This window comes from Grammomys surdaster, unplaced genomic scaffold (assembly GCF_004785775.1).
Source record: "Grammomys surdaster isolate TR1022 unplaced genomic scaffold, NIH_TR_1.0 142, whole genome shotgun sequence".
NCBI lineage: Eukaryota > Metazoa > Chordata > Mammalia > Rodentia > Muridae > Grammomys > Grammomys surdaster.
Window position 1 is genome coordinate 3,074,517 of NW_021604600.1, and position 21,126 is coordinate 3,095,642.

The window sequence follows — 21,126 nt, forward strand, 5'->3', positions numbered from 1 at the left end:
ACTCTAACAAGTGGCTGCAGACCTAATTACTCTGTCATTTCCATAATGAATTCCAACTGTGTACTACAGAGAACCAGGTGAGGATTTACAAGGAGGCTCTCAAAGTCAGTGACTTCCTGTTGACATTGGAGTTATGATCAGAAGCTTAAGGATGAGTCAAGGTGGGGGTGAACAGCATGAGCAAAGGCAGGAAGGAAGCAGGAATGTCCAAAAGTCTAAGGAAGGCTAATGTGTCCAAAGACCAGAGAAAAAGAGCCTGAGGCACGCCAGAATGAGGAGGTCAGGAAAGCAGACAGGCAGATCTATCAGACCCTTAGATGGCTGGGTTATGGTTTTTAGTTTCAGTGTACAGTTTATTCATATATCGTACAACTATTACCAAATACTTCGATGGTTAATCTTATGTTAATTTAACTGGGCCACAGTAGCTAGTTAGAAGTTTCTGGGTGTGTCTGTGAGGGTGTTTCTTGAAGGGATCAGAACTGGAATTGGGAGACTAAGAAAGTCAGATGGCTGTTCCCTATGTGGGTGAGCTCATTTAATCTGTTGAGGAACCTTAGAGAAAATCGTGGAGTTTAATTTTTCTAGGTAGCTTAAGCTAGGACACTGTCTTCTGCTATGGATGCTTCCTATTCTCAGGTCTTGTGAGCACAACATGGGCTTTGTGGGTGGGAGATGGTTCAACCTCAGTTTATGTAATCACATGAGCTACTACATGTCTTAGGGTTTCTATTACTGCAACAAAATACTAACGCCAAATTAGGGAGGAAAGGTTTAGCTTATACATCCATATTGCTGCTCATCATCAATGGGAGTCAGGACAGGAACTCAAGCAAGGGTAGAATCGAGGTAGGAACTGATGCAGAGACCGTGGAGGGACACTGCTTTCTTGTTTGCTCAGCCTGCTTTCTTATAGAACCCAGGACTACCAGCCCAGGGATGGCACCACCTGTGACGCGCCGCCTCGCCGATAAGGAGAACACGCCACACTTCAGGATTCTTCTGACACGCAGTTTACTTGTTACAGCTCTTTTAGATGGTGTTACAGCTCTCTTAGATGGTAGTGTTACAGCTCTCTTGGATGGTAGTGGCGAAGGACCCAGAGCCCCAGAACCCACGGCTTATATAGAGTCCTGGGAGAACTTACTGCATGCTCATTGGCTCCTTAAGTGACTCCTAATTAGCATACTAGTTTTTCATTGGCTCTTGGAGTGAGGCTTAATTAGCATAGTAATTTTTACTCTTTGCGCATGCGCACATTCAGCTTGGCTCCCTCAAGGAGCCGGCGCCATTTTGCAATGGTGAATGCGGCTCCCGACAACCACCCACAATGGGCTTTCCCACCCTTGATCACTAACTGAAAAAATGCCATACAGCTGGATCTCATGGAAGCATTTCCTCAACTGAGGCTCCTTTCTCTGTGATGACTCTAGCTTATGTCAAGTTGACACAGAAAACCACAGAACACTACCTTATACCAACTTTCTTTTTAGATACATGTCCACCTGATTCTGTTTTTCTGAGAATTCTAATACAGGCCCTCCTATGCCATGATGAGAAAACTCAGTTGTGTCTCGCCAAGAACCCACCTAATTCATGTCCAATTAGCACCCTGTAGCGGTGCTCTAAACTCTCCTCAGCATGCCGCCAAGGATAACCTTCCCAAAGCAAAAGTGATCATGTCATTTCTCTGCTTTAAACATTTCAAGGCTCCTCACCTACCCCAGAACACCCACATCTTTGTCTTCACTAAACCAACCCTGACTTGGTCAAGGTGCAGACTCAGCTGAGCAGACCCTATTCAGTCTCTGAGTCTGACTGATGTATGGGAATGCTCTCTTTTCTAGAAGTGATGGGCACAAAAATAGGAAGTTGAGTTGGGAGAGGATGCCTGTAGAAGTAGCCTTGCTTTCAGGGCAGAGTCACAGAAAACCACTCTCCCCAGCAGATGAGAAGGAAGTGGTAGCTGACTGAGCAGAGGCTACTGCAGATCTAGGGCCAGGAGAGCAGCAGTGGAATGACCCTGGGCCCTTGCTGATGTCACTAAGCCAACAGTCCCACAACCTAGTTTACCATTGAATTTTCAGCTATGTAGGAAAAAGGCATCTTGTTTAAGCATGTTAGAACCTGGATTTGTGTATCTAAAAGCTAGTACCCAGATATAATTTCCTTGATATAATGAGCCCTAAAGTTTGAAGTTATAACTCAGTTCTCCCTACAGATTGAACCATCCTTCCTAGCCATACTTCACTTTGGTCTTTCTCAAAGTCATTCCCTTCCAGATATCAGGACTCAAATCAAACCACGGGCATTGGGCCAGACAGCTATCTACAAAGATCTTGCAGGGGAGAATTTTTTCCTGGATAGGAGGAAGTGATGCTGGGAGATTGTTCAGATCTGACAGAGATAAGCCAGTTGATGATGGTTTCTTTTGAAAGAACTGGTCTGACAGATGAAGGTTTCAAACACTTTATTCATGAGATAGAACTTAATTTCCTACTGTGTATTAAACAATGCTCCAAGCACTGTGTTTATAACCAAGACTAATAGACTTCCTGTCAGCTACAATCTCAAATTTTTAAATAGTAAATGTGAATTTCACACATGAGTAAATACTATGAAGAAAACATCTTACTTTTGTGGTGCTGGGGATCGAACCCAGGTCTGTGCATTCTAGCCAACAGTCTGCTACCCAGACACATCCCTAGTTCTGAGACAAAAAGTAACTTAGATAAAAGCAGTATGAATAAGATTGCAAAACTGGCTACTGAAACAGGCAGTTTCTAAATCCATGGAACAGAGAAGTCCCTAAAAGAGGAAGTGTTCTCTCATTACAGTGGGTGCCCTGCAGATGGTGCCATTACCTGACTGTCCCACTAACAGGTTGAGGGGCAGAACAACTGACAAGGCTGACAAGATGCTGAGAGTGTGGACACAAAACCTCAGGAACAATTGCAGCTGCCTCAGGTCCCAGTGAATTTCAGGTAGATTTCCCATCACCTGACCTTTGAAGTACTGGTCTTTGAGGCTGTGAGTCCTAGAGTTTCCAATGAATTCTCTGATGGACTGTAACCTTTATGAGTCAACTTTACTCCTTGCAACCAAAACTGTTGGCTTCTAAGAAGGCTAGTAATGCAGATGATCTGGGTAACTGAGGATTGCAACTAACATTAAAATAGAAACAATACAGCCAACAGGCAACATTTCCCACTTCCTCTACCTCAGCCTGAGAGCCACTGTTCTGCTTTGTCACTTTCTCGTCCTTTTGTGACTCTAGCACAAGGCTCATCAGTGTTATAGCATTTTTCAGAATCAACTTAGCCTTGTTTGTTTCACCATTGGATCTCAAAAAGCTCAAGCTGGTCTCAAATTTGTTATGGAGGCAAGATGGCTCTTTGAGGGAGTTTTTTTTTTGTTGTTGTTTTGTTTTTTGTTTTTTTTTTTCTGGGGCAGAGAGACAAGGCCTCGCTATGTTGCCTTGGGTGGTCTGGAACTTGGCTCAGTGAGGAAAAGTACTTGTGTTAAAGGTCTGGTAACCTGAATTCAATGTCTGAAACCTCCTATGAGGGTTAGAACCGACTCCTAAAAGCTGACTCCTGACTTCACATGGACACCTACACACTACACAGATAATAAAAAAATTAAATGACTTCATATGGAGCTGAGGATAGAGGATGACCCAGAACTGCTAATCCTCTGCTGGCATTACAGGTCCAAGACACCATACCAGGTCTACTGGCACTTCTATCACTTGGGGAACATTCCCATTCCCAGAGCATGAGTCTATGTTTCTATATGCTCTATCCTCTTATCCTCTTTCTCCCTCCTTTTTGGCTTTTGTAACTCATGATGATCTTGAGCTAACCTTCTGTTTCAGCTGTACCCTCACCCCCAGACAGAGTTTTTCTGTGTAGCCCCAATGTCCTTGAACTCAAGAGATCCATCTGTCTCTGCGTGTAGAGCTCTGGGATTAAAGGCATGTACCACTACACCCAGCTTGCCTCAGCCTTTTGAAGGCTAGGCTCACTGGCATGTGCTATCATACCAGAAATAACCATTTTTCATGATTCAAGAGCAGTAGTTCTGATATCACTTAATTAAGAGTTGGGAGGGGGAGCTGGAAAGATGGTTCAATTCATAGCACCCACATGGCAGGTCTTAGCTGCCTGTAATCCCAGTTCCAGGGAATCTGATGCCCTCTTCTGACCTCTATGGGGACCAGGCATACATACAGCAAACAGATAGACATTTTACAAAAATAATTGGTATAGGCATGGTGGCGCCGCCTTTAATTCCAATACTTGGAATAAAAAGGTAGGAGGATCTCTCCGAGTTCCAGGACTACATAGTGAGAACCTGGATCAAAATAGTTAGGTTTAGGACTCTTAAAATTGTCTCATATCATATCCCAAAAGTGTTACTTAACTTTTCACAGCCTCAGTTTTTCCATTTATAACATAGAAAAAAAATAGTAATACTACTATCTCTCTTCCGGGGTAAGATTTAGTGAGATGGAGGTCTGCTTTCTTACTCTATCCAGGACTACCTGCCCAGAAATGGCCCCATCTACCGCGGGTGGGGCCCTTCCACATCAATCATTACTCAAGAAAATGCCCCCACACCAATTTTATTAAGGGTTTTTCTCAATTAAGATTTCCTCTTCCCAAGCTGGGCATGGTGGTACATGCATTTGAGCCTTGTACTCAGGAAGTAAAGGAGGGTAGACCTCTCTGGGAGTTTGAGGGCAACCTGGGATACATACCAAGTACCAGGCAGGACTACACAGACTTTTGTCTCAAAAATTACTGTTTCTCAGATACGACTAAGTTTATGTCAAGTTAACAAAAACTAACCAGCATATCATTTTCTCCAAGATGTGGTTCTATTCTATGATTGTTCTTGAGATTTCTTTTTTCTTTTTGGTTCTGTCTCTAACAAATTTTAAAAATTCGGCTTGATCTTCTTGCAAATAAATAACTTTTTTTTCTCCCTAAGCAAGGTTCAAAAGCTCTTTAATCCTTTCCCATACTCACCTGGGCCAGGAGAGAACAGCAGTTATCTATCTCTAGGTAAAAATAATTCCCAAAGCAAGTGGCTTTAAACAAACATTTGCTGTCTCACAATCCTGGGTCTGAAGTTCCAGAGTGTTCTGAGTGTTCTGGCTCTGGGTGTCTCAGGAGGTGCCTGGCTGGGGCTGAAAGTCCAGCTTCCAATATGGTTTACTCACATGGCCAATGGCAGGAGGCTCTGATGTCATGTGGACCCCTCAAGACACAAGGGCTTGAGCTTCTTCATGACCTGGAAGCCAGCTTTCCCAGAGGTGAGGATTTAAAAGAACCAGCAAGAAGCTGCAAGGTCCTTATGATCAAGCCTCTATCACACCTGGCCTCCTGCCCTCCTCAGGAGGGTGAATGGAGCTGCAGAGACTTTACCCCGAGGAAGCTACAAGCCCTGCCGGGGTCTTGTTCCTGGTCACCAGCCTACTTACACTACCCCAAGTTAAGACTTCAAGAAAGGAAACCTGATTTCAGGAATCCAAGTATAATGATTTACAAGCAATGGTGGACATAAGGGCAGATATGATGAAAGACACCAACAATAACTCAAAGTATCAGGAATCAGGAACTGGAGAGAACAGATAACCTTCAGTGAAAGGAGACGGAGGCTACCTAAAGCCCAAGGACAAGCAGTAACCCCAAACACAAGTGCTCACCCTGCTGGAAGAGTAACTTCTCCCTTTATGATCCAGAAGTAAAATCTCCTGTCTAGTCGCCCTGCTTGTGTCCATTACTGTCCCAACTCCATATGGGGCCCAAGACTGGGATCCATGAATCTAGGCTGGAACTCAATTGGGCTAAACTGTGTCCAACAGTCTATTCCAAATATAGAAACCTAAACCCCAGTATCATACAATGTGGTGCGCATTTGGATGACAGACCCTTAAAGGAGTGCTATTTATGTTAAGAGGCTATTAGGGTGGGAAGCATCTGGACGGACTGGTGCCCTTGAAAAAGACAAGGATACTCTGAAAGGAACCCGGGACAAGTGTGCGCAGAGAAGGATACTGCAAGAAGGTGGAAGGTGGCTGTCTGAAAGCTAGGAGAGGCTCCCACAGGAAACTGACCCTGTGACACTTACCTTGGACTTCCAGTCTCTAGGACACTAAGCACATCAATCTTTTTCATTTAAGCCACCATATTCTGTGGTATATTGTTATACAGCCTAGTGAACCAAGACCTCAGCCCTCTGTGCTGCTTTGGAATGTTGATCTTTTCTGTAAACCAGCTCCTAACACTAGCTGTAAAATGTGGCATGAAAACCAACACAATGGGCTAGAGAGACAGCTTTGCAATGAAACACTGGCTGCTCTTCCAGAAGACCTGGCTTTAATTTCAAGTACCCAAATGCTAGTTTGCAGCTGTAACTCTAGTTCCAGGGGATCCAATGCTCTCTTTTGCCTTTGCAGGCTCTGCACGTATGCCTATGTTGGCATACATGGAGGCAAAACACCCATACACAAAAAAAATGTAAAAAAATCTTTTTAAAACAACAAAAAGAATCAAGACACAAGTTTCAAGTTCATCCTTCCCAGAGTCAACGAGGTGAAACAGGCTGGGCCCCCAAAGGCCGGCTGATGAGAGCAGTCAGAGAGTCTGTTTCTACTACTGTTCATCCTAATAGGCCCCAGGCCTCCTGCTCTCCTCAGAATTCAGTTTCCATGAGTAGAGGCTCTCAGAGTCTTCTCTGTGGTCCTACGCATCTTCTTCCTAGCTAGAAAGCACCTTCTGGATTCGTTCCCGTACTTCCTTTGGGCCCAAGGATACCATCATCTCAGCCACAGGAGGCCCTTGCTAAGAAAAGAGAAAAAACACTGTCTTTTTGTCTCAAAGGGATTCATGTCTAACTTCCATCCCTCCATCTGTAGAAGATAACCACAGGCTAGTCCCAACCCAAAGCCTGCAACTCAGGGGCAGAGAAAGTCTGTCTTTATTGCATTTTCTTTGTCTAGGGTCATTTTTGCTGTTTTTGTTTTATTTTTGCAGTGCTGGGGAATCAACCCTAGAGCTCATGAATGCTAGGCAGATGCTTTCGCACTAAGCTACAAGCCACTCTTACTGGTCTTACAGTTTTTTCCACACAGCTGGTTCCCATGGGCCTGTTTTTCTGCCTTTATTATTCTAAGTGACCTCCATGGAGGCAGGGATCATATGTGTTTTGTTCACATGATGTCCACTGTAACCATTACAGTGCCTGTGCATGTTAGATGCTCAGTGGGTGAAGGAGGGGATGATAGTATTTCATCAGTTTATTATTCCCTGGAGTGGCCTTAGTGCCACTCTGTGGAGCATCAGCTGGAAGGGTCAATGAGGGGCTGTAGGCAACAGTTCAGCTATGTCCCATCTCACCAGCTGTCCACTGAGGACCATCCGCAGGAGCTTCATCACACTGCTATACTTAGTGCCTTCCAAACCATCTGACAGCTTCTTCAGTTCTCTGTTCACCACATCCTGAGTTAGGCTTAAACCAGGTCTTTCTAAAAGCCTAAAAGAGAGCCAGTCTGAGCCAGGAATCAAGGTACACATCTTTAATCCCAGAACTCAGGAAGCAGAGGCAGGAGAATCTGAGTCTGAGGTTAGCCTGGTCTACAGAGTGAGTGCCAGGGCTGCAGAGAGAAACCCTAACTCGGCAGGGGATGGGGGTGGAGAATAGGTGAATATTGATCCTGAGTGGGAGAGAAAGCTTCAGAAGACTATTAATCACTTATAGCACTCACACTTTACTGAGGGTAGGGAACTTTACTACATCAATCTATTACATGCAAACAGTGATGGAACCACATATATAGGTGGCCCAGACAAGTGATAAGATACAGAGCACTCAAAGGACACCAAAAATCCAGTGAGATGACTCAGTGGGTACCAAGTCTGATGAAATGAGCTCAATCCCCAGGTTCCACATTGTGGAAGGAGAACTAACTCCTCCCAAGTTGTCCCCTGACTTTTACACTCATGTGCCATGGCATGTGCCCTCCCCATGCACACAAAGTAAATAAATGTCAAAAATAAAAATAAGAACTATAATAAGAGAATTGACTAACTGCCATATAGTCCCTGTGCCTCACCAATATCATAGGGACAATAATAGCACCTGTACTGCATAGGGAGGTGACAGAGAGCTAAAATATGACCAGCACTAAATAAAGCCCTAAACTCAGTAAATGCTCAAAAATACTGGATACTAAGTTTCAATAAAAGCTTAAAACTTAGCTAACATTTACTACACCCAGCAGCTGATAGACATCGCAAGTGAATCTAAAATGAAAACTTAGAATACAGGATGCAAAAGTGGATAATTCCTGAGGAATTACTTGAAACAGCTTCAAGATTTGTCAAGGAGAGGGTAGCACAGTGGAACATAAATAAGACATCAGGAAACACCAGCTCCAGGAACAGCTCCACGATCAACATGCTAGGCAGAGACTCTTCCCCCACAAACAGAAACACAAGTCACCAGGTGTGATGGCACATGCCTTTAGTCCCAGCACTCAGGAGGCAGAGGCTGGAGGATCTCTCTGAGTTTGAGGCCAACAAAGTGGCTGCACAGAGAAATCCTTGGCTCAAAAAACAAACAAACAAACAAACAAACAAACAAACAAACAAATGAAAGAAATACAAATGATCTTAAACTCCACAGGCCAATAATCACCCTCATATTCCTGAAAGACAAGCTAAAACCCTTTCTCAAAAGCACATTTGAGTTTTGAGTGGTCCCCAACTAGTGAGAGCTGGACTTGTAAACCATCCACCACTATTGGGGTGCCTTTTGTACATTGTGTTAAGGTTGTCTGTATATTTAATTGTTGACTGGCAAACCTTCAGAGAGCTGAGTCCTGGCAGATCTTGATATTGTTATTCCTATGGCCCATCACAGGCCTCATGTTTTGTAAACATCCACCTTCCTTTCTTATTGGCTTTAATAAAGAGCTGCTGGCCAATAGCTGGGCAGGAAGTGGAAGGTGGAACTTTGCAACAGAGAGAGGGTCTCTGGGAGAAGAAATAAGAAGTGGGGAAAGTGGAAGATTTGCCAGTGAGGCATGGAGAGAAACAGTCATACCTGGGATGAGAAGGAAGTAAAGTACTAGCCACATAGTGGGACATGGGCTAGGAAGGTTGAGATAACTCAGACGAGCTGGCCTAGAATCTGCCCAGCTATACGCCTAATAAACATTAATAAGTCTCTGTGTCAGTATTTAACTGCTGGTGAGTATTAGCAAGTCCTGCTATACACCCTAGCTCTGACAGAGGTGGTGGGTGGGCACATTCCATTGTAGCTTCCCAGGTCCCTTAAGAGTGTATCTCAGAGACTGGAGAGACGGCTTAGTAGTTATGATCACTTACTGCTTCTAGAGTACCCAAGTTTGGTTCTCAGCACCTATGTCAGGTGGCTTATAATTGCCTATAACTTCAGTTCCAAGGAGTTAATGGCCTCTTCTGGCCTCTATATGCAAACACACATACACACAGTAAACAAACAAACCAAAAATCTCACCTCTTTTTAAAATAACAGGGCAGAGCTATACCACTGCTTCAATAGCAAAAGCCCTGCTCCTGAGGGGACTGAGTGGCAATTCAGTGAAGGAAAGTAGTAGCTCAGGAAGTAGTCTTATAAGTAATCTGAAGAAGCAGCCTCTCAGTGTGCATAGCTTAACAACTTCAGACTTCAGCAGCTGAGCATGTTAGAACAAAGCCCAGGAGTTTGCCATTGCCTGCCCTGGACTCACGGCACTTGTCTGTAGACTCTTAGCTTCAAATCTGTTGTTTACAGAAGTTTGTGGTATTTTTATTATAGTAGCCCTCCTGGACAAAGCCTATCATTAACTGGGCACAGGATCACTGCTATTTATAAAGTCAAGGAGATAAAATACTAAAAATACAAAATGTGCCGGGCAGTAGTAGCACACACCTTTAATCCCAGCACTTGGGAGGCAGAGGCAGGTGGATTTCTGAGTTCGAGGCCAGACTGGTCTACAGAGTGAATTCCAGGACAGCCAGGACTACACAGAGAAACCTTGTCTTGAAAAAATTAAAAAATAAATAAATAAATAAATAAACAAAATGCAATATAGGAAGAATATGGACACTCTCCAATGTCATTGCATTCAGAGGAGGAGACTGCCAAGGAACAGGAAAGGCCCCAGGTAGCTGCTATTGGCAGCCCAGGACATGTCAGAGCTGGCTGAGAACTTGGCTGTGGGACAAAAGGAACTTCTAGTAGTTTGGTGGCTCCTAGGCATTTGGGTGTCATCTTTCCTGACTTGAGTGGGAGTCCCAGCCTCTGAAATCTAACCCAAGACAAAGATGAGAAGTTCAAGATGTGGTCTTGGTGAATTGGAATGAATAGTGGGAGAGATGGTTCAGCAGTGAAGAACATATATTGCTCTTTCAGAGGACACTGGGTGGCTCAATTTATCTCTACCTCCATGGGTACTACAGTCACATGTATACATTAAAAAAAAAAAAAAAGCTGGCTATGGTAGCACACCTTTAATCCCAGCACTTAGATGGCAATAGCAGGCAGATCTTTGTGAGTTTGAGGCCAGTATGGTCTATACAGTGAATTCTAGACCAGCCAAGATTACATAGTGAGACCCTATCTCAAACAACAAGCAAACAAAAAAGAATTAAAGACTCTGCTATGGAATGTCCTAAATTATTGACAATATTAGCTCTTGGGTTCTGATTGAGAGATGTACTTGCAAGCATGCTTAGTAATATATCCATGCAAGTTTATTCAGTGCAGTTATTTATAAAAGCAAAATATGAAAATATGGAAGCAACCTTAATGTACACAAATAGATAAATTCTGTTTGAAGTGGTGTTACAGTAAAGTTAGCCATAAAAAGGAGTAAGGAGACTTTCAAGAACAGGACAGCTGTAGTTATATTGTTGGCTCAATAGTCCACACTTACAGTGTTAGCTTCTCAAAAAGATGGAGGAACTCATTTGAGACTAGCCCAAGCAGCATATAGAACCTATGTCCCCTTTTTGGGGGTTGGGGGAGGTCTGTGTAGCTCTAGCTGTACTGGAACTCATTGTGTAGACCAGGCAGTCCTCAAACTTATAAAGATCAATGGACCTCTGTATCATGAGTGCTGGGATTAAATGTGTGTACCATCACTGCCTGGCTCAGAAATTATCTCTTAAAAGAAAAAGACAGAAAGTGGAAAAATCATCTAAAAACATCCAGACATTATCACTGTAACATATCATTTGGGCAAAAAGTAGAAAATGAGACTTACAATTATGAGAACTAGGTAGATGGAAGACTGCACCAGGGCATAACTTCCCTGCTCCCAAAGCCTGGCTTCCAATACCCAGGTTTAAAGCCAAGGTTTAAAAAGTTTCAGCATATTAATAATACAATAGACATATACACATGGTACACAGGAATACATGCAGGCAAAACACTCATACATAAATTAAAACTAAACAAATATTTAAAGAATTAAACAAAAATTCTGTTACTGTTACAGTAAGCCAGGTCCTCTCTTCCTTACACACAGCTGAGGAAAGGAAGCTCAGGGTGCAGAGCCACCTGGGCCTTAAGGGCTGCTGTCCTTAACTGAGAAGCCAGTGAGAGAGCATTTTTTTAGCTTGTCATAGTTTTGTGATAGGGATCAAAAGCCACTGTCTGGTGGAGAGAAGCCAGGGCAAATAGTGAAAAGAGTGTGTCAAACCCTTAACCAGGTACGTGAACACTTACCCCAGCAAGCGTTTGGCAATCACATCCACCTTTTCTGAGCTGGCACCCAGCTCTGCTCGATGGACAGCAGGACGGGTCCATAAGTAGGAGTACATTGGGGAGACCAGATCCTGCAGACGGCTGATGTGACCCTGAGTAGAGAGGCAGTCACTACATGCACTGTGAGAGCTTAGGAAACTCTGAAAGGGGTTAAGTAGGTCCTGAACCCACACCTGTCGCAGCAGGAGGATCCTCTCAATATATGCTGGGTCCAGAACATCCCTGTCTTGCAGCTCGCTCCCGAATGCCTCCTTTACCAGGCCCTGCAACTTCTCCACCAACTGGGGTCTCTTGGTCTCACTGCTCACCAGCCGTCGGAGGTGCAGCCTAAGGGTGAAGAAAGAAGATGCCCTGGTACTGATACCCCAGAACTATTTCAAACCTCTCCCCTCAGGACAGCATAGAATGTCAAATCTATAAAACCCATAGGTAAAGACGTAATTTTCTTTATATGTATAAAAGGAACAGGACTTGATGGAGGTCACGACCACCAGGAGTCTAAGCAGGCATAGTTTGTTTTCAGTGTTTTATTTTTTATTTTTCTGAGACAAGGTCTCCCTATATATCCCTAGCTAGCCCAGAACTCACTACATAGACCCAGCTGGCCTCAAAATCAGAGCTCCATCTGCCCCTGCACTCCTAGAATTAAAGGTGTGTGACACCATACCAGGCATTTTCAGTGTTTTAAAAACAGTAGCTGACTTTTCCCTGTTACTTTTGAGGTGTTAGAGAGAAAACCTGGGGCCTCATGCATACTAAGCAAGGATTCTAGAACTGAGCTACACCCAGCCAAGAAGCAATTTTAAACTAGGAGATCACAGTAATGAACATTCTGGCTCTCCCTGTGGAATGAGCAGCTCAGGGTGCACAGTGCTCTGACCACAGCTTTAACTGGCTGGAGCAGGCTAGATCCAGATTCATATTCTACAGTTCTCCGACTGCCCTGTTCCTCTTCTCCTTGGTGTCTTGCCAGACTCTCCCTTCCCACACCATCACCTGACCTCCAGAGGCACCTGAGTTTTACACAGAAGAATCTAGAAATGTGCTTTTTGGCCTCATTTGTATTATGAAGCACTGATACAAAAGAAGAGGTCCAAAAATGTATTCCTACGATTTGGAACAGGAGCAGTTTCAATGAAGCACTTGGTTTCAAAGCTGAGGCTTTCCTGTCAATTTAAATTATCTCTTTTCTAGAATCCTAACTCCCTGAGTTTCTTCTGAACAGTAAAGCCTCCAAAAGTCCAACCCACATACCAAGCCTTATCTTCAGTCCTCAGGCTGTCCTTTGCCTCTTCCTGACAGGACTAAAAGGGCCAAGGAGAGACATAGCAGTGCAGATCCAGGAACTACTCTAAGTCCTATGGCTCCTTCTCTGTGTTACAGAGGAAAGCCAGGTAATAAAGTGGTAAACAGCTCACAGGCTTGAATAGTCCTGAGTCCAGAGCCCACCTGGCAGGTGTTTGCTGTAACCCACACAACTACTGGAAAGCTAGGGAGCCTCAGACACAGAGTGGGATAAGAGGCCTCTGGCAGAGTGGTAATGAAGATTAACCATAGGACTATATTTGAAGTACTGATGCCAGGGCCTGGAAGCCATCCATTCAAGGGCTGCAGATCTGCAGGAGTCTGAGGCTCTTTGCATGTCACAGGATGGAAGACAAGACACTACTGGAAGATATCTTAATGCAGACTTTCAAAAAACAATCTAAAACTTTTTGCTTTGTTCTTAGTGTTTGTGACAGATTCTATGTAGCTGGCTTAGAAGTCACCATCTTTCCACAGTCTCTTGAGTCCTGGAATTATAAGCATGTGTAATTTGGTTGGAAAAATAATTTGAGTATTAAAGAAAACATATGGATACAGTACAGAAACTGTGTAATCTCCTTAGCAGCAAGGCCAGCAGTAAGAAGGAAAAAACAACCCAGGAGACTCCCCTGGCCATGCTGAATTAATACACCACAAGTCCAACCCTGGGACACAGTCATGCTAAGTGAATCAGTCACTATTCCCATATTCATACACTACCAGTATTATTTACTGCTGCTGCTGTGATACTAATATACCTACTAATATATTTAGTGTATCTCTGAAATAAGCATGGAGGTACTTGATGACAGAAACATCTGGGGATAATTCAGCTTGGCTAGAACCTTTCTTTTTTGCTGACTCCTAGATTGCAGGGAGGTATCACAAAGTATCTCTCTGACCTGACTCCATTTCCTCCTGAAATAGTACTTCTATGGGATAAAAAAAGGTAGCTGGATTGTATCTGACATGCTAGATTGCATTCACTCTTGAAGGCACCATGCAAGGGATGCCTCATTGCTCACTGCATAAATCTGCTAGTCATTTAAACTCTGTCTTGGACCCTTATAGGTAACATACAGCAAAGTTACACAACTGATAAAGTCATATCCTTAAAACACTGCAGTTAAATCAGTATGTTGGCACACTCATGCAATTTGAGCAATTGGGAGGTGGAGGCAGGAAGATCAAGAATTCAAGGTCATCAATTGGCTACATAGTGAGTTTGAGGCTACTATGTAACACAAGCTGGCCTAGAGAATTGTAAACAATTCTGTCTTGATTTTCCAAATGCTGGAATTGCAGGTATGTACCATAGTGCTTGGCATTCTCACTTACCTGTTGAATTCTGGGAGCTTCTCTAGGTCCAGCAGGGCTGAGTGGCAGGTGATCCGAGTCAGGTCAAACTGTGTAATCAGCTCCGGCAGGGTCCTGCCCATTTGGTTCTCTGCAAGTCAGGCCCACTTGGCTGCTCAGCCCCTCCCTCATCTACTTATTTCTGTTCTTCCTGTTATCTTTCTTTCTACATTGCCCAGGCTAGCCTACAGATTTTGATCCTCCTGCTTCTGTTTCCCAAATTGCTGGAATATAAGTATTGGCTACATTTCCAATTGTGTGTGCTTTCACACACAAAGGAGAGCAAGTAAGTAAGCTGTAGGCTCCCCACTACATTTAGACCAAAGCCACAAGAGCAGCGTGCCCACTGTCTGGCTACTTCAGAGCTTCTGATCTGCTTGGCTGTCAGTAGGGTCTGACATCAGCGACCCTACATACTTCCTCCTTAATACTACAGTGGAACCTCATTGATGGAGCTGCTGTTTTTCTGTTTCATTTGAGATAGAACTTTGGTATTTACATAGTCCAGACTGACCTTGAATAACAATCCTCTTGCTTTAGCTTCTCTAGTGTTGGGATTCAAGTGTGTAACATCACATTCAGACTGAAAGCTGCTTCTTTTTTTTTTTAACTTTTTTCCCCTTATTTTTAGTGTGTGTGTGTGTGTGTGTGTGTGTGTGTGTGTGTGTGTGAACGTATGTCCAAGTGCATGGAGTCCAGGAGAGGGTGTTGGATCTTGCTTGACACTGGAGTTACAGGCAGCTGTGAACCATCTTATGTGAGTGCTGGGAACAGAACTCAGAAAAACCAGCAAGAGCTTGTAACTGCTGGGCCATCTCTCCAGACCCTGGAAGCAGCTTCTTTATGAGCAGCAATTCTATTTGGTGCAGTCAGGAGGCACCATGGTCAGCCACAGGGCTCAAGAATTATATCCTTTACTAAGGATGTGACTCTGGCAAGTTACTCAAACTCTCTGAGCCTAAGATCACCTTAGAAACTAGGATTATCAACTTATTGCCATGGTTTCAGAAATCCTTGCCATAGAAAGTCATCCCATTTGGTACTTGGTTCTTCAAAGTTTGTGTTCTAAACCTGAAATAAGCTGGATTCACAGTAACATCAGTAATACTGTTAGAGCACATACTTGTATAATTACAGTAATCATGAGGTGTGTGGCTTTTGTGCCTATGATGTGGTCAGACAGAGGGCTGGTTCCTTATGTTTACAAGCTCACTGGCTTCTAAGTAACCCTACAGGGCATACCCTTAGCCCTATCATATGGAGGCGACTATTGAGACTTCTGGTCTCTGAGGGAAAGGGACAGTGTCTACTGTGAGCCCCACTCCAACCACAAAGCAGTGTGGGAAAAACCATGCGAAGGAACAGTTGTCTGGGTCAATAAACACTACTGAGTAGAATAATGAACTTGTCCAAGATCATGGGACTGATAGGTGGCAATGCAGGTCTGCCTGTATCAAAGCTCAAGCTTAGCCACCATGATCACTCTGCTGCATATGTACCTGCAAACCCCGAACCACAGTTGGTGATGATGTCGAGCAACGCTTCTGGCAGAAAACCGGTGGCAACAAAATGTTCCAGGAAAATGTCCCCTTGCCTCTTAGACAGCTTGCTACCATCCCTGTTGAGGAGCAGGGGCAGATGAGCAAATCGAGGTGGCTGCCAGCCCAGGGCCTGGTAGAGGAGCAAGTGCTTGGAGGTGGAGACCAGCCACTCAGAGCCCCGCAGCACATGGCTGATGCACATGTGGTGGTCATCTACCACACAGGCTAGGTGGTAGGTGGGAAAGCCATCACTTTTCAGGATAACTGGGTCCCCCTCCACACTGGCCACTTCATGCTGAGTCCAGCCATATACCATGTCTTGGAAGGCTGGTACTGACTCCTCTAGGCGGAAGCGGATAGCAGGCTTGGGGTCTGTGGCCAGCTTCTGGGCCACCTGTGCCTGGCTCAGATTCCGGCACCGATTGTCATACCTGTTGGGAGATAGAACAACAGAGTAGCTAAGAGAACCATCAGTGGACAGAATCTCACTTGTCCCTCAAGTTCTTGTTTTTTACTTGCAGTGCTAGAGATTTTACTCAAGGCCCTGAAAATGCTAGTAAGCACTCTACCAACTGAACTATAACCCCAACCCTTACCTTTGGTTTCTGATAACTTATGCCCTGGGACAACTCATTAACCTCTTGAAGGGGCTTCTTCTGTTTAGAATAGGATTAAAAATAAAGTTGTGTGGGATAACACAGTGTGTTGACTTATTAATCATTGTCCCTTTTCCCTTGCTAAGGAGGACATGGGAAATGCTTAGACTAAAAGCAGAATTTCAATGAGTACAAACAATTTTGCAATCTTGTGACCTGGTACCAGTGATCAGTCCAGGTAAGAATGTAAATGACACTTGGTGATAAGGGAAGGCTAATAAGGTTCTGGGAAAGATATTTCTTTCCAATGGGGTTAAGACATACCTCTAAGGGGGAAACCTTCCTTTTTATACTTCCCAGAAGCACTCTGGATACCACTCTCTGAGACACCATGTAGAAACTGTTAACCCCATATACAATTAAAGGAGAAAAGGTAAGGATGTCAGCAGGCAGGGTAGTAGTCAGAGAGGTCACCACAGAGCTCTGACAGCTCAAGGCTGCTCCCCTTAGCCTAGAGTCATCCATCTCCAGATTTCCGTAAGATTCGAAGGTAAGGTTTGTGTGGCTCATGTTCTCCCTACTGAAAGTGGGTGTGGAGTCCCCTCCAGGACCAGCTTCACTTGAGAACTCGTAAGAAACTAGGACCCAAACTTAAGACATGACAACCCAGAATCTATAGGGTAACCATAAGCCCAGATAACTCATACACCAGAGAAAATATTGAGAGCTGTTGTTATTTTCACCATTTTTAATAGATTTACTTATTTATTATATATACAATGTTCTGCCTGCACAGCAAAAAGAGGGAGCCAGATCTCATTATAAATGGTTATGAACCTCTATGTGGTTGCTAGGAACTGAACTCAGGACCTCTGGAAGAACAGCCAGTGCTCTTAACATCTGAGCCATCTCTCCAGCCCTGCTTTCATTTTTTTTTAAACTCATCTCTTACGTCTTTCCTTCTTTGGTTGATCATTTCTTCAAAAATTTTTATTAAAAATTATATGTATATATAACTTTGTGCTTATGTGTGTGTGTGTGTGTGTGTGTGTGTGTATATATATATATATATATATATATATATATATATATATATATGCACAGTGTCTGGGCAGGTCAGAGCCAATGGATGCCCCTGGAGCTGGAGTTACATGAGCTGTGAGCTGCCTAATGTGGGTGTTGAGAACTAAACTCTGGTCCTGTGCAAGAGCAGTGTGAGTTCCTAACTCCTAAGTCAACTAACTCTCCAGTTTCCTAGTTTGCCACCTAAAAAAAAGTTTTAGCCAAATGTTGTGGTGCATGCCTTTAATGCCAACACTCAGGAGGCAGAGGCTGGTGGCTCTCTGAATTCAAGGATAGCCTGGGCTACAAAGCTAGTTCCATGATAGTCAGAGCTACATAGGGGAGCCATGTCTTGAAAAACAAAACAAAACAAAATAAAAACAAGACACAATCAAACAAGAAAAGGTTTTTAAAATGTATTATTATTGTGTGCACATAATATGCATATACCATGGTGCATGTGTGCAAGTCAGAGGGCAGCATTATGGAGTCAGTTCTCTCCTTCCATCTTGCACATGGGTCCTGCAGCTGGATCTCAGGTCTTTAGGCCTATGTAGTAAGCAATCTCACTTGCTGAACCAATTCACTAGTTTCTGTCTGTAAATTTAAATTTTTAAATATATATCCAGAAGTGTCCTAAGAAACACAAATGTGAGGCTGGGGAGATGGCTCAGCAGTTAAGAGCACTGTCTGCTCTTCCAGAGGTCCTGAGTTCAATTCCCAGCAACCACATGTGGCTCACAATCATCTGTAATGGACTCTGATGCCCTCTTCTTGTGTGTCTGAAGACAGCAACAGTGTACTCATTCATAAAATAATAAATCTTTGAAACAAATGAAACACAAATGTGAAACTTGCAAACTCAGTTGTTTTTTTTTTTTTGTTTTGTTTTGTTTTGTTTTTCCTGAGACAGGGTTTCCCTGTGTAGCCTTGGCCTTCCTGGAACTGGCTCTGTAGACCAGGCTGGCCTCAAACTGAGATTTGCCTGCCTCTGCTCCTGAGTGCTGGGACTAAAGGCATGTGCCATCACACTGGGCAGTAAACTCAGTTTTTGATACACCTAACTCTTCAGTCTCATAGATCCCATGTTATCATGTGATCATAACTAAAAAAATTCATTGTGTTAATGGAGTATAGTCTGTTAATGATTAAAAACAAACAACATAGGTTTGATAGTAGATACCTATTAACCTAACACCTGGGAAACTGAAACAAGATTTCAAGTTGGAGGTCAGGCTGAGCTATGCAGTGCGATTTTTGTCTCAAAGGTAAAAAAAAAGCAGTGAATGTCTATAAACAGCTAGCCTTTATCCAGCAGTTAGTGAAAGCAGAGCTTCAATGCTATGATGCTATTACTGAAAGCAGTGTAAACTAAAAAAAGCCACTGGATAGGATCTATCAAGGCAATATGTTGTGCTTCGTGTGTGTGTGTGTCTGTGTCTGTGTGTGTGCGCATACGTTCCTGAACACCTGTTCCCCATGTCCCTCTCTCTCCAAGTGCCTGATTACAGGAGTGTATTACCATACCCAGCTTCAATGCTATATACAGTCCCTATAATGAAGTCTAGATTTTGGAAATCTACGATGGGTAATATTGATGTCAATTTGACAGTATCTGAAAACACCTAAGAGGCAAGTCTCTAGGCACACCTGTAAGGAATTGGTGACGGATTATATTGATTAAATGAATTGATACAGGAAACCCATCTGTACCATTCTGTAGTAAGAATTTGGTTTCCTTAAAAATCCAGTTATGTTGAGTATGTTTTTGTTTTAATCTCAGGTGTAGGATAAGGGGCTGCTTCAGATTATGTACAGCTGATACCTATGATTGTCTTGTACTCTAGGAAAAGCATGATTTTTGCCAGCTGTAGATAATTTACGTTTGGAACTCTGGAGAAGGTATATATGGGAGAGTCCCAAGAGGGCCTGTGGCTGCTGCTGTGTTCGCTACTACTGGATTGCTGGTTGGAGAGATTCTGACAAGGAATACTAAACTTGCCCCAGGGAACTTGACACACCTAGTCAGCAGGGTAATCTAAAGAAGTCTATGCCTCCTTTCCCCTCTAACCTTCATTCTCTTCTACATAGCGTTGGGGCTTGGAAAGGATTAGGATGGAAGAAGGGTTGGAAACCTGGTAGATATGAGAATCCAATAAAGTAGCCCTAAAACGTACAGCTACACCACTCCCTGGGTTGGGATCTTGGACTGCATAGATGAGGAAAAGGAGCTGAACATTAGCAGTCACCATTTTCTTCATCCTGACTGTGGACATAGTGTGAGCAGAGGCTTCACGAGCCTGCTCTTGACTTCCTTGCCATGATGGAGTGTACTCTCAAACTGTGAGGCAGAAGTTTCTTTTGTCAGAATATTGTATCACAACAAATACACTAAGACACTATCTCATACACATATCACAGATGAAAATGATGTTCTTCAATGTTCCCTTACTATATTGGTTGCTTTTCTACTGTTGTGTCAAAACAACATGACCAAGGCAACTTAAAAAGAAAGCATTAAATTGGGCCTATGGTTTCAGAGAGTTAGAACCCATGATGGTGGAGCAAAACCATGGCAGCGGGAACAGCTGAGGGTTTATATTTTGATTGGCAAATGGGAGGCAGAGAGAGCATAGTGGGAACAGCTAGAGTCTTTTGAAACCTCACCACTCCTAGTGACATGCCGCCTCCAACAAGGTCACACTTCCTAATCCTACCTTAACAGTTCTACCAACTGGGGACTAAGTATTCAGACACATGAACTCCTGGGCACTATTCCCATTTAAACGACCACACTCATCACAATTCCCCCTGAGGACAAAGTTTAAAAGGCATAAAGATTCATTAATAGGGAAATGAACACGGGAATGGTCTTTTTTGTTGTTGTTGTTGTTTTGGTTTGGTTTTTCGAGACAGGGTTTCTCTGTGTAGCCCTGGCTGTCCTGGAACTCACTCTGTAGACCAGGCTGGCCTCGAACTCAGAAATCCGACTGCCTCTGCCTCCCAAGTGCTGGGATTAAAGGCATGCGCCACCACTGCCTGGCCATACTGACTTCTTTTTAAGGAACAGAACACAAGTGGTAAGATGTCACCTCCACAGTTAGGTGTATTCAATTGCCAGGTTGTGGACTGTCCTACACAGAGACCTGTGTAGTTTAGAGATACAGCAGAGTTAGAAGAATATTTGCCTAGCATGCACCAGGCTATTTGCTCAATCTCAAGAACTACCAAAAAGAGAAAAAAAGAGAGGTTGGGGATTTAGCTCACTTGTAGAGCACTTGCCTAGCAAGCACAAGGCCGCTGGACTCAGTCCTCAGATCTGGGAAAAGGAAGGAAAGGAGAAGAGAGGAGAGGAGAGGGGAAGGGAGGGGAGGGGAGGGGAAGGGAGGGGAAAAGGGGGGGAGGGGAGGGGGAAGAGAGGAGGAGGAGAGGGGAAGGGGGAAGGAGAGAGGAGGGGGGAGGGG

The 21,126-nt window shown here is 43.8% G+C and overlaps 1 protein-coding gene across 1 annotated transcript in view; it reads right to left on the bottom strand.

The window, feature by feature from the left end:
* Positions 1-6,369: 6,369 nt before the first annotated feature.
* Positions 6,370-21,126, bottom strand: part of Ears2 (glutamyl-tRNA synthetase 2, mitochondrial) — a 22,536-nt gene continuing 7,779 nt past the window's right edge. Inside the window, exons 4-9 of the mRNA XM_028764284.1 lie at positions 15,963-16,435; positions 14,446-14,554; positions 11,976-12,129; positions 11,764-11,894; positions 7,407-7,542; positions 6,370-6,851 (exon numbers count right to left, since the gene is read on the bottom strand). Coding sequence (XP_028620117.1) covers positions 6,768-6,851; positions 7,407-7,542; positions 11,764-11,894; positions 11,976-12,129; positions 14,446-14,554; positions 15,963-16,435 — 1,087 coding nt within the window. The 3' untranslated portion in view covers positions 6,370-6,767. The remainder of the gene's footprint in view (positions 6,852-7,406; positions 7,543-11,763; positions 11,895-11,975; positions 12,130-14,445; positions 14,555-15,962; positions 16,436-21,126) is intronic.